The sequence below is a fragment of the Cyprinus carpio genome, chromosome B1 (genome assembly GCF_018340385.1).
Source record: "Cyprinus carpio isolate SPL01 chromosome B1, ASM1834038v1, whole genome shotgun sequence".
Classification (NCBI taxonomy): Eukaryota; Metazoa; Chordata; class Actinopteri; order Cypriniformes; family Cyprinidae; genus Cyprinus; species Cyprinus carpio.
The window spans coordinates 3,759,440-3,771,060 of record NC_056597.1 but is presented as its reverse complement, the minus strand read 5'-3'; the positions used below and the strand labels follow the sequence as shown (position 1 = coordinate 3,771,060).

The 11,621-nt window shown below is 36.6% G+C and overlaps 1 protein-coding gene across 3 annotated transcripts in view; it reads left to right on the top strand.

The window, feature by feature from the left end:
• The first annotated feature begins 367 nt into the window (after positions 1-367).
• The window catches only part of usp53b (ubiquitin specific peptidase 53b), a 45,718-nt gene continuing 34,464 nt past the window's right edge, over positions 368-11,621 (top strand). Inside the window, exons 1-8 of one of the 3 annotated variants that reach the window (XM_042716279.1) lie at positions 368-839; positions 5,448-6,144; positions 6,435-6,527; positions 7,379-7,513; positions 8,712-8,825; positions 9,013-9,095; positions 9,400-9,505; positions 10,169-10,315. In XM_042716279.1, coding sequence (XP_042572213.1) covers positions 5,968-6,144; positions 6,435-6,527; positions 7,379-7,513; positions 8,712-8,825; positions 9,013-9,095; positions 9,400-9,505; positions 10,169-10,315 — 855 coding nt within the window. In that variant the 5' untranslated portion in view covers positions 368-839; positions 5,448-5,967. Of the gene's footprint in view, positions 844-5,447; positions 6,145-6,434; positions 6,528-7,378; positions 7,514-8,707; positions 8,826-9,012; positions 9,096-9,399; positions 9,506-10,168; positions 10,316-11,621 lie in introns of those variants that run through there. The other 2 variants (XM_042716278.1, XM_042716280.1) reach the window with 2 other exon arrangements.

The window sequence follows — 11,621 nt, the reverse complement described above, 5'->3', positions numbered from 1 at the left end:
TAATTGACCCTTATGACTGCTTTTGTGGTCAAGGGTCACATATGTAAAAAAAAAAAAAAAAATATATATATTTATATATATATATATATATATATATATATATATATATATATATATGAATCAATAAAAATAATATATTTCAGCAGTCGCTCAAACAAAACAACATGTTTCATCACCTTTGAGTCACATGGTTTGAGCATAGGCTGTTTTGCCCCACTTCCGTGTAGAATTGGTTTATTGTTGCACAAGTATTTGTTCATATCCCAAAGGTCATACTGTTTTAAGTCTTGGAGTGGCCTATCGAATCTCATCTGTCGCACCAAATTTCAGTTATTGTAATATAATAACAATGTTATGACATAATCATGCTAAAACATGATTTTTTTTCTTCTTAATCTGACACGTCAAGCAGTGCAATGGCCAGCCCAGCACTGTACAAGCGCTTGGGTTACAAGCGGGTTATTCCTGCGGAATGACAGTAAATAGTGTAGCGTCGCTACAGTAGCGGTATACGAGGGGCGGAGTCAGCGCGTCTAACTCCACATCCATCAGAATAATCTCCAGCTCAGGACCTGAACGGATAAACCCTCATGCTGATGAGTGTGGAGGAGCAGGAATGCATGAACATGGACACAGCGCTGCGGTGTTATTATGTTTAGGCCTGTAAGAGGATCTTTGACCATATGGATTTACTGCGCTTTATGTCACGCTGAGCAATGAAGGATTCCGACAGCAAGTAACTTGAGCTGGACGTGCATAACGAACTCAGCTTCTTATGTACAGACGTGGATAAATACGCTTCTAAACGAAGGATTTGAGTACCAATATACTGGACACGTGTAGGTAAGCTGTTCTTGTTTATTAATGATTATGTCTCAAAACCTAGCTAGCTGCTTACATGGATAGCATTTCTGGGCATCATAGGCGCGCTCTAATGCCCAAAAAATGCGGCATAGAGCAGGTCACCTGATGCGCATGCGCAGAAACAGGTGTAACGGCATGCTGAGCGCATTTTTGCTTTTGTTTATCATGTCATGTTATGCAGACACTGTTACACGACAACATAACAATGGATTCTGTTTCATAAATACTTAAAACACGAACAAACAGTTTTCAAAGGCTATACGCAAAGTAAGTGACATTTTAATGACAAATGAGCACATATAGCTAGGCACCCAAATCTTTGTGTTAATATTTTTTGACAGTTCTGTCACTGTTATTTAACTGTTCGTTTTAAAAAGGCATAAAAATAACAATACCACAAACAGTTATTGTTCTAGTAAGCACTGTTTTCCGTGATGAACAGCTGCATAGCAATTTAATAATGTATACTTTCTATAGTATTTACACTGGTAAACTCCACAGCATCATATTCTCTAGTGTAATTATTCAAGTGCTTGTGAGAACCACGCAAATTCTTTAGGAACCCCTTCAATGTTTTGTCGTAAATTTAATTTCATACTATTAGAACGTCTGGATTTTTAGTATGAAGAGGCAGGAATTCAGCATCAGTGCTGCAGCTGCCTACAGCCCATCATCTTCATGCGGTAGCCATGGCAATGGTCCAGCATTTACAGTAATATACTGCGACACTGCGGCAACAAGTTCTACATTCATCCTGACCCTGGCCACAGAGGCTCCGGGTAGAGGATGGCCCCTTAGCATTGAACACCAGTCAGAAATCCTTACATAGTCATTAGTCTCAGACATCATGACACAGCTAAACTTCTCAAAAAGCTAGCTGCAATACTAGACTGTAATTATATCAAATAACAACATAAATACCATGTGAACAGACATGTTATTACTATAATTTTTTTTTCGAATAGATGTCAAGCATCTATCATTAATATTTAATGAGTTTCAGAGGTGTTAAAGTACAAGAAGTGCATTCCTATGTCTAGAAATGTGATACTGCAAATGAGAGATGATTACTAAAAACACAAGATTAGAGATAGTTGCTAGATTTTTTTGTAATATTCCAGTTGCATAGAAACAAAAATTATATCTCAATGCAAGCTCATACATTTTCTTTTCACTTAACTGTTGTTTGTTGCCATGTTAATGTTATCATACATTTTATGACAAGGAAAATGCTTGTGGCTTAACATTTTTAAATAGATACATGAGTAATAAAATATTAAAATAAAATAATTTGAATATAAAATATTACAAAACAAATATTTATTTATTAAGTAACATCAGTACATTACAGTACATTGCATCAGTAAAGTAACTTGATTTTAAGATTGGAGATTAAAGAGAGCTATTCTCTCTTTATTCAAAAGAGATATTCTCTTTTGAATTCTAATTCAAATTCATAAGAGATTATATCAGTACAGTAAGTTCAATGTAGCTGATTAATTTGATCTTTGTAGCTGATCAATGTAGCTGATTAATTTGATCTTTAATTCTTTTTTCCATTTCAGTGTCCTCAAAAGTTAATGTTCCATTTAACAGTTTCTCGAAAGAAAACAAATCAGAACTTTTCACATAGGTCATTGAAAAAGTGATTTTGTGTTGCAAATACACCACAAAAGTATTTGTACCTTCTACTTTGAATATGTTGAACAGGATCTATGCGACTTGCTTGTACAACTGTTTGTATATATTGCTCATTTAACATATTTGTTGAGATTTGTTTTAGTTAATCTATACATAAAATCTAATACTTTCATTTAAACTCAGTAGAATGATAGATATGCATTTTTTTAAAAGTGATTTTTACATAAAGAAAACTCATTAACTGGAGTGGTTGCATTGTCCAGTCAGTTCTTTTTGGCATAATAAAAGAAGAATGTTAAATAAGGAATAAGCCATTTTTCACTTGGGCAGTTTTCAGAAACATTTTCATTTTTGATCCATGGATGCAGTAAAAATGGTAAAAAAGATAATGTGTTATGGTTTATCATATATATATACTGTATACAGTGGGTACGGAAAGTATTCAGACCCCCTTAAAGTTTTCACTCTTTGTTATATTGCAGCCATTTGCTAAATCATTTAAGTTAATTTTTTTCCTCATTAATGTACACACAGCACCCCATATTGACAGAAAAACACAGATTTGTTGACATTTTTGCACATTTATTAAAAAAGAAAAACTGAAATATCACATGGTCCTAAGTATTCAGACCCTTTGCTGTGGCACTCATATATTTAACTCAGGTGCCGTCCATTTCTTTTGATCATCCTTGAGATGGTTCTACACCTTCATTTGAGTCCAGCTGTGTTTGATTATACTGATTGGACTTGATTAGAAAAGCCACACACCTGTCTATATAAGACCTTACAGCTCACAGTGCATGTCAGAGCAAATGAGAATCATGAGGTCAAAGGAACTGCCTGAAGAGCTCAGAGACAGAATTGTGGCAAGGCACAGATCTGGCCAAGGTTATAAAAAATTTCTGCTGCACTTAAGGTTCCTAAGAGCACAGTGACCTCCATAATCCTTAAATGGAAGACGTTTGGGACGACCAGAACCCTTAGAGGTAAAGAAGAACCCAAAGATCACTGTGGCTGAGCTCCAGAGACGCAGTCGGGAGATGGGAGAAAGTTGTAGAAAGTCAACCATCACTGCAGCCCTCCACCAGTTGGGGCTTTATGGCAGAGTGGCCCGATGGAAGCCTCTCCTCAGTGCAAGACACATGAAAGCCCACATGGAGTTTGCTAAAAAACAGAGAAATAAGATTCTCTGGTCTGATGAGACCAAGATAGAACTTTTTGGCCTTAATTCTAAGCGGTATGTGTGGAGAAAACCAGGCACTGCTCATCACCTGTCCAATGCAGTCCCAACAGTGAAGCATGGTGGTGGCAGCATCATGCTGTGGGGGTGTTTTTCAGCTGCAGGGACAGGACGACTGGTTGCAATCGAGGGAAAGATGAAATGCGGGCAAGTACAGGGATATCCTGGACGAAAACCTTCTCCAGAGTGCTCAGGACCTCAGACTGGGCCGAAGGTTCACCTTCCAACAAGACAATGACCCTAAGCACAGAGCTAAAATAACGAAGGAGTGGCTTCACAACAACTCCGTGACTGTTCTTGAATGGCCCAGCCAGAGCCCTGACTTAAACCCAATTCAGCATCTCTGGAGAGACCTGAAAATGGCTGTCCACCAACGTTTACCATCCAACCTGACAGAACTGGAGAGGATCTGCAAGGAGGAATGGCAGAGGATCCCCAAATCCAGGTGTGAAAAACTTGTTGCATCTTTCCCAAAAAGACTCATGGCTGTATTAGATCAAAAGGGTGCTTCTACTAAATACTGAGCAAAGAGTCTGAATACTTAGGACCATGTGATATTTCAGTTTTTCTTTTTTAATAAAATGTGCAAAAATGTCAACAATTCTGTGTTTTTCTGTTAATATGGGGTGCTGTGTGTACATTAATGAGGAAAAAAAAATGAACTTAAATGATTTTAGCAAATGGCTACAATATAACAAAGAGTGAAAAATTTAAGGGGCCTGAATACTTTCTGTACCCACTGTTTTTTGGACAATGGATAAAAGTCAACTACACAAAAAAGAGCTCAATTAAACAGACTATAAACAGTCACTAAGTTTGTTTCATGTACTTCTATTAAAGTAGCAGCTTACATTTTTCAGATTTTTTTTTTTTTTTTAGCTGTCATGTTTTTTAGATTGTACTGTCTTAAACATTGCTGACCAAAGACCATTAGAGTAGCTGTTTTGATGTTTTATCTTGCCGTTGTCATTGTGCCTCTCAACACTGAGGTGAATGCCAGAGATAACGTCTAATGAAATGTTTGGTCCTGCCTCGATTTTCTTTCTGAGCTCAACCAGTAAAAAGTCCAGGCAGTCAGCATCTATTTTATGAACTATTGATCTACAGACAGAGTGACTGTATATCCATTTTTCTGGATGTGTCCTGGCTGGGCTTTCTAAATTACCTAAAATGTCTTTGTTTGCCTATTGTTTTCATACTCACTAAAGGTAATGGCCAATAGAGCAGGCATTGTACCAACTGTGGCATTCAAAAAGATGGAATCTTTAGAGAATGATCAAAGCAATGCAAATACATCTACACATAATTTATGAGGACTGAAAACCTGTCACTGTCAATGAGTTTTAAACAGATTTAACAAAAACATGAATGGGATTGCACAATTGAGGTTTTGAATTCAAAACAGAATGCCCAAATTTTATAGTCATTTTATGCCCAATTGAGAATTCAGGTAACTGTGTTGTGGCAAAGAGTTTTAAAAGAACAAACCACCCTCTCATGAAGATTATCTCTAAACCTTGTGTACAGAAGAATATGTAGCTCCTAATTGCAAATAGCATCAGAATTTATGTAATAGTTCTGTGTACAAAATGGCTGTAGTACCTAGATGTAGCTTTCTATTTAACAACATTGATTTTGTCTCTTCATATTGCTCACCTGCTACACCCCCAACCCTTCTCTGTGTGTCTCTCCCTCTCGGTAGGCCTTCCTTTGTCAGCCAGTGTTCTACTTCAGTGCCTGTCCTGAGGAGCCTTTATGAATGTCCCCCTTCAGTGACCTCCATTGACTTTGCTGGAAATGCTGAGGAGAGTAATGGATTTGTTCTTCTTTCTGCATCCATCCTCGTATTGCCAGTGTGCCTGGATGCAGATGAATCCACACATACTGAGGAGACAGAGTGTGATCATTGTTATAGTAACTGCTGGACTGATGAAGCAACTTGCCGCAACTTGTGGCTAAAAGTCACATGTTCACACTTAATAAAGAGCTACTGTTTTGAATGGTTCCTTATATTCAGATGGTGTGCTGTCAAATCCTGCACATCGAAAAAAAAATCCAGTGCAGTGTATTTGGCAATTTTTGTAGGGCACTGTGAAGTTGGTCTTCTCTGTCAGGTACAGGGACTGCTGAGAACTAATGTTGCCTAAAACAGATGTCTCAACCTCAAGTTGCTTCAGTAATTGACTCTGGTTGTTTGCTGGAGAGGGCCAGGCTCCAACCTCATGGCATGGGTCAAACTATTTAAAAAGCCTGGAGGGAACATGGCTGGTACAGGTGCTTGGAGTGGGACGGGGCTGGGCAAGTCTTACCAGCCAGGCAGTATGATCTCTCTCGCTTTGACCAAAGGTCTTCTTAATGAGCCAGGCCAGAACAGCTGCTTCCTCAACAGTGCTGTGCAGGTGAGTGGTAAACATTGAAAACGTGCAGGTGTGGGATTTCACATATAGTGAATGTGAAATATTCTGTGTAATGCTAATGCAAGTCAAAGTTGCAAATACTCACAGATCTTATAAGAAATGGTGGGAACTTGCTAAAAAAATAATGGTTCTTTATTGGCTTCTATGGTACCATGAAGAACTTTTAGCATCCTTGAAACCTACTGCACATATAGTAAATGTATAGTAAATGATTCAACATGCTACACTATGGCAGGCTGAATTTATGCAAACTAAAGAACTGTTTCTTTTAGGTTCTTTGGCAGCTTGACATCTTCAGGAGGAGCCTACGACAGCTCTCTGGCCATTTCTGCTTGGGTGATTCCTGTATTTTCTGTGCTTTAAAGGTACACACATGAAGGTTCAAATGTCTCAAAACCTAGTAAGCTTTATTGTTTGAATTTCCATGCTTATGATATGAAAATTATTTCAAATTGTGAATGGCAAATTTATAGTAAGTTTGCATGCAATATAAAATGTGATCTTTTTCTTTCCTAATGTAATGTATGTCCAAGTGAAACCACTTCTCATAGATTTTGTCCATCTAGAACTGATTAGATGATTGGAGTGTTGTCATTTGCTAATTGCTGTGATCTCATGTGAGTGACACATTGCTAGATTATTGACTAGCCCTTGTATGCACGTCAGATTATAAGGACACATGAATTAAAAAAATAATAAAAATAATTGTCCATTTTGATTTCTTGGTGACTTGATCTTATTTTCAACAAACATTTCAGACAACATAGCAAATGTTCTTTATGGATAAAACTATTACATACTGCTTTATGACAAACTTTATGATTTATTTATTTTTTAATTCAAAATGATGAATATAAGAAATAATATATTCAATTCAGTACTAAAAAGCATAGAATGTAATAGCACTATATATTGAAAATATATAATTTTCACCCAATATTGGTGTGTATTACATATTTATTATTTCTTTTTTTTTTAACGTTTTTTACTTATGGTTATTATACATATATTATCTTAGTTCTTGTAGACAGTAAACAAACTGTGAGTCTGGGCTTACTGGGTTCTGAGACACAGCCAAAGTTAACATGGCACACACATTCATAATCATATATTTTACAACAGAGTTTCTCAAGGAACCTTATGTTGCATTTTTGAATTGTGTATACTGCAGTGCTGAGTTTGTATGTGAGGATTATTGCATTGTTTCTTTTCATAGAGCATCTTCTGTCAGTTCCAGCAGAGTCGAGAGCGGGCTCTGCCATCAGATACCCTGCGTCATGCTCTGGCTGAGACCTTTAAAGATGAGCAGCGCTTCCAGCTGGGCCTTATGGATGATGCAGCAGAGTGTTTTGTATGTTTGACCTCATGTATATGCATATTGTGTATGTAAATGTAGAATTTACATATAAAATCTCTTTATACTTTTTTGTTGATCTGTGGTGCAAAAGAGACTACTGAAGTCTAGACCTTATTTAAGGCTAATGGCAGTGTCTGGTTTCTAAGGCCAGTAAGCTTTTATTAAAACTGGAGTTATATGGCAGTGCTTTAAGTTGAATGCACCTCTGGGAAGTTAAAGTGGAAAGGTTAAAGTGGTTTATACATCATCACTGTGTCAGCTGATCTCATTTGATCAGGGTCCAGATGACGTTCACTTGTGACCATCACAAACAGTTATGTGTGCACTGTGCAGTGGTCCAAGCCAGATTTCATGAGCTCTGCAGTGTCTGGGCACTGCCTAAATGTTTGCATTTTATAGTAAAAGCTGCACAACAGAATCAAATATAGTTCAGCAAAAAATGAAAATGATGTCATTATTTACTCACTATCATATATCATACCTTTATTGACATTCTTCTGTGGGACACAAAATAAGATATTTTAAAAGTTTGAAAGAAAAAAAATATACAGGTCTAGAATAACGTGGGGGTAAGTAAATGATGACAGAATTCACATTTCTGATGAACTATCTATTTAAGGCCTTTGTAGCTTGACACTTGTGTGGTAAAAAATCTTGAAAAGCTAATTAGTTCTAATTAGAATGTATATATATATATATACATATATATATATATATATATATATATATATATATACATATATATATATATATATATATATATATATATACATATATATATATATATATATATATATATATATATATATATATATATATACACATATATTGTCCTTATTACCTATTTCTTATGGTAACAGTGTTGTAAAATATGTTTATTAAATGCACTGTCAATTTGCTCAATTTTATGAGCAATCAAATAAAATTGTTCACTATTTCTTTCTTTGCTTTGAATAATTTTAATCTGTTTGGTGCCATTAATGTGCTTTATTTTAAGTAGCTGTTTTGTGTTGTTTGACCTACTTTGTGATAGGTTGATGTCTCTAATAATAACAATGATCTTTTAAAAATAACATGAAGAAGTTTGAGGCTAGCACTAAGAATAACTGTGTCAATAGAGTCTGATTTATCACTGATCACTGTTTCCTTTTTGTTTTCTTTTTCCATCTGTTTTGTAAACTATGGGAGACAGGAGAACATTTTAGAAAGGATACACCTGCACCTGGTTTCTGATTCAGCCACAGAAATGTGTACTTCCAAATCGTGCATCACCCACCAGAAGTTTGCCATGACTCTCTATGAGCAGGTACTATGATGCTGTTTTCTCTTCTTTTTCCATTTTCACTAAAACTTACTTGAAATAACAGTTTATTCTCAGTGTTTTCTGTGTTAGTCTTTGAGACATCCATTACAAATTACAAATGATTTCTGCATTTTTTGTTGGTATGGTTAGACCTTGCTTCACCCTCACAGAAGTTTCTTTCTCTCTGTAGTTTGTTTGTCGTAGTTGTGGAGCATCATCAGACCCTCTTCCCTTCACTGAGCTTGTGCACTATGTGTCCTCCACGGCCCTATGGTGAGTGAAATAATCTACTGTAAGTGATAATCTACTCTTAAGTAATATTGTGTATGCTTTTATGAATAGTGTCAGTGTGAGAATCCAACTGACCCATTTTAACCATCCGACATGCATTCTTTGGACAGGAGGACAGAAGTGAAATTCTGACAGAGATAGTGTCTGAAAGCTACACAGAAAACAGAACTGTTTACATTGAAGGATTACAGTTTAGTTTTAACAAAGTGGAATAGAGGTTGGCGGAACAGAATGTCTACTACCTAGAAACAAATTATCCTCTTTGTTCTCTTTGCTCTTTTGTCAGTCAACAAGTGGAGCGAATCTTGGAGAAGACAGACAGACTGCGTTCAGACATGTTTGGTGAACTGCTGCAGGCAGCCAACACCATTGGAGATCTCCGCAACTGCCCTGTATATCAGCTTTTCTTTAATTTTAATTTCTTTTAGTTGCATGTAAATCAGATTCTGACATATTTGAGTTTGCTGCCTTATTTTTTTTTAATTGAAAATAGTAATAATGTTGTTTATTACCATTTGACCTGTAAGCTACTTGTCAGGTCTGATAACTTTAGAGCGTAGCTTATAACCTGTGAAACCAAACCAAAGAAGGTCAAATAAAAAAACATACCTTAAATTAATGTTTATAGACATTGTATTAATACTTCTTTATTAATAGTCCTAAATAAGTTCTATGATGAGTTCTATATGTAGCTCTTGCTTCTTCACAGGCTGACAGTTGTCAAATGTAAAATATAATTCAGTAGAGGCTTCTTATATTGTTTATTTTAGATTGCACAGATTGCACAGATAATCTTCAGAAGAGAAATGGATAAAAAAAACATTGTTTATGTAAATCATAACCGCACCCCTAGTGCTCTACCCATTATTTTCATCACATTGTGTTTCAATTTGACTTAATTACTGTAATTAACCTCTGTTCATGCTTTTTTTCTATATGCACTTTCTTCCAGCCTTGATAGGCACTATACAAGAAAACAGTATTATTATTATATGCTGCATCAGTACGCCTTTGTTTGAAATTTTGCTCAGTGTAATTTGATCTGTGCATTGCAGAGTAACTGTGGGCAGAGTATCAAAATCCGCCGTGTGCTGATGAACTGCCCAGAGATCGTCACCATTGGCTTTGTGTGGGATGCTGAACAGTCTGACCTCACTGAAGATGTCATCCGCTCTCTGGGCCCAAACCTCAATCTCTCGGGGGTGAGGGTCAAATCTCTCTGCACTACTCTAGCTGTCTTTATTCATTTTTATTCAGGATCAGTTTTTATTGTTCAGTATCTATTCAATGACTGTGTCATATTCTCCATTGCTTATTAAATCAAAACATTGATTTAACAACATGTAGGGAGACTGGCGTATATACCAGTTCAAAACTAAACATCTATTAATATTTTTACCTCAGTTAAAGGGGACATATGACGTCTCTAAAAAATAACAATTATTTTGTGTATTTGGTGTAACGAAATGTGTTTATGTGGTTTAAGGTTCAAAAACACATTATTTTCCACATACTGTACATTATTGTTTCTCTACTCTATGCCCCACCTTTCTGAAACGTGTCGATTTTTACAAAGCTCATTGTTCTGAAAAGCGAGGTGTGCTCTGATTGGCCAGCTATCCAGTGCATTGTGATTGGCTGAATAGACCGAATCCAGGAGAGGTCCTCTGTGATGTGCACACCCAGGAACTTGGTGCTGCTCACTCTCACCACAGTCGCACCGTTGATGGTCAGAGGAGAATGTTGAGTGTGCACTCTCCTGAAATCAACAACAATCTCCTTCGTCTTCTCCACGTTCAGCGAGAGATTGTTGTCACTGCACCACCCGGCCAGGCGGCTCACCTCGCTCTTGTAGTTTGTAGTTTGTAATTACTGATTATAATGATTATAATGACTGCATCATGCCGCATAAACATAAAACCATGTCTGCATTTGTGATCGGAGAAATGACAAACAACAAGCGCTACTCTACACTGCTCAAAACTCGCGTTGAATCATCAGTGGCAAATTCTTTAAATATGAAAACATACTTACAGATTGTGAGTCAGAACAGTAGGCATTGTAGGTTCAGGAAACAGTCCTCTGTTAAATGCATTGCACACACATGATTATTTGGTTTGAACTGTTCTGGAACAGTGTTGTAAATACAACTTAACCACTGATTTCAAGTTGTGGCATTTTTTGGAAGGCCAGACAAAGTATTTTTGCTTTCGTAACCAAACACAGCATCTCCACGACATGGCAGCGGCAGCAGCAATACTACAGCAAGAATCAAAGTTACACCTTCATTCTTTGCGTAAACATTTAGGCGGCGTTATGCAAATCGTCCCATACAGTGACGTAGAAATGTGGGGCATGTTTAAACAAGGTGTTTTAGGAGGGCTTGGACGAGTCTTTACTTTTATAAAGAATATCTCTTTGGATTTGAGATTTAAGTATTTGCAACTTTAGGGATCTTATCTATTCACAAACAGCTTGTAACAGAGAAAGAGAAAGGAAAAACTTATT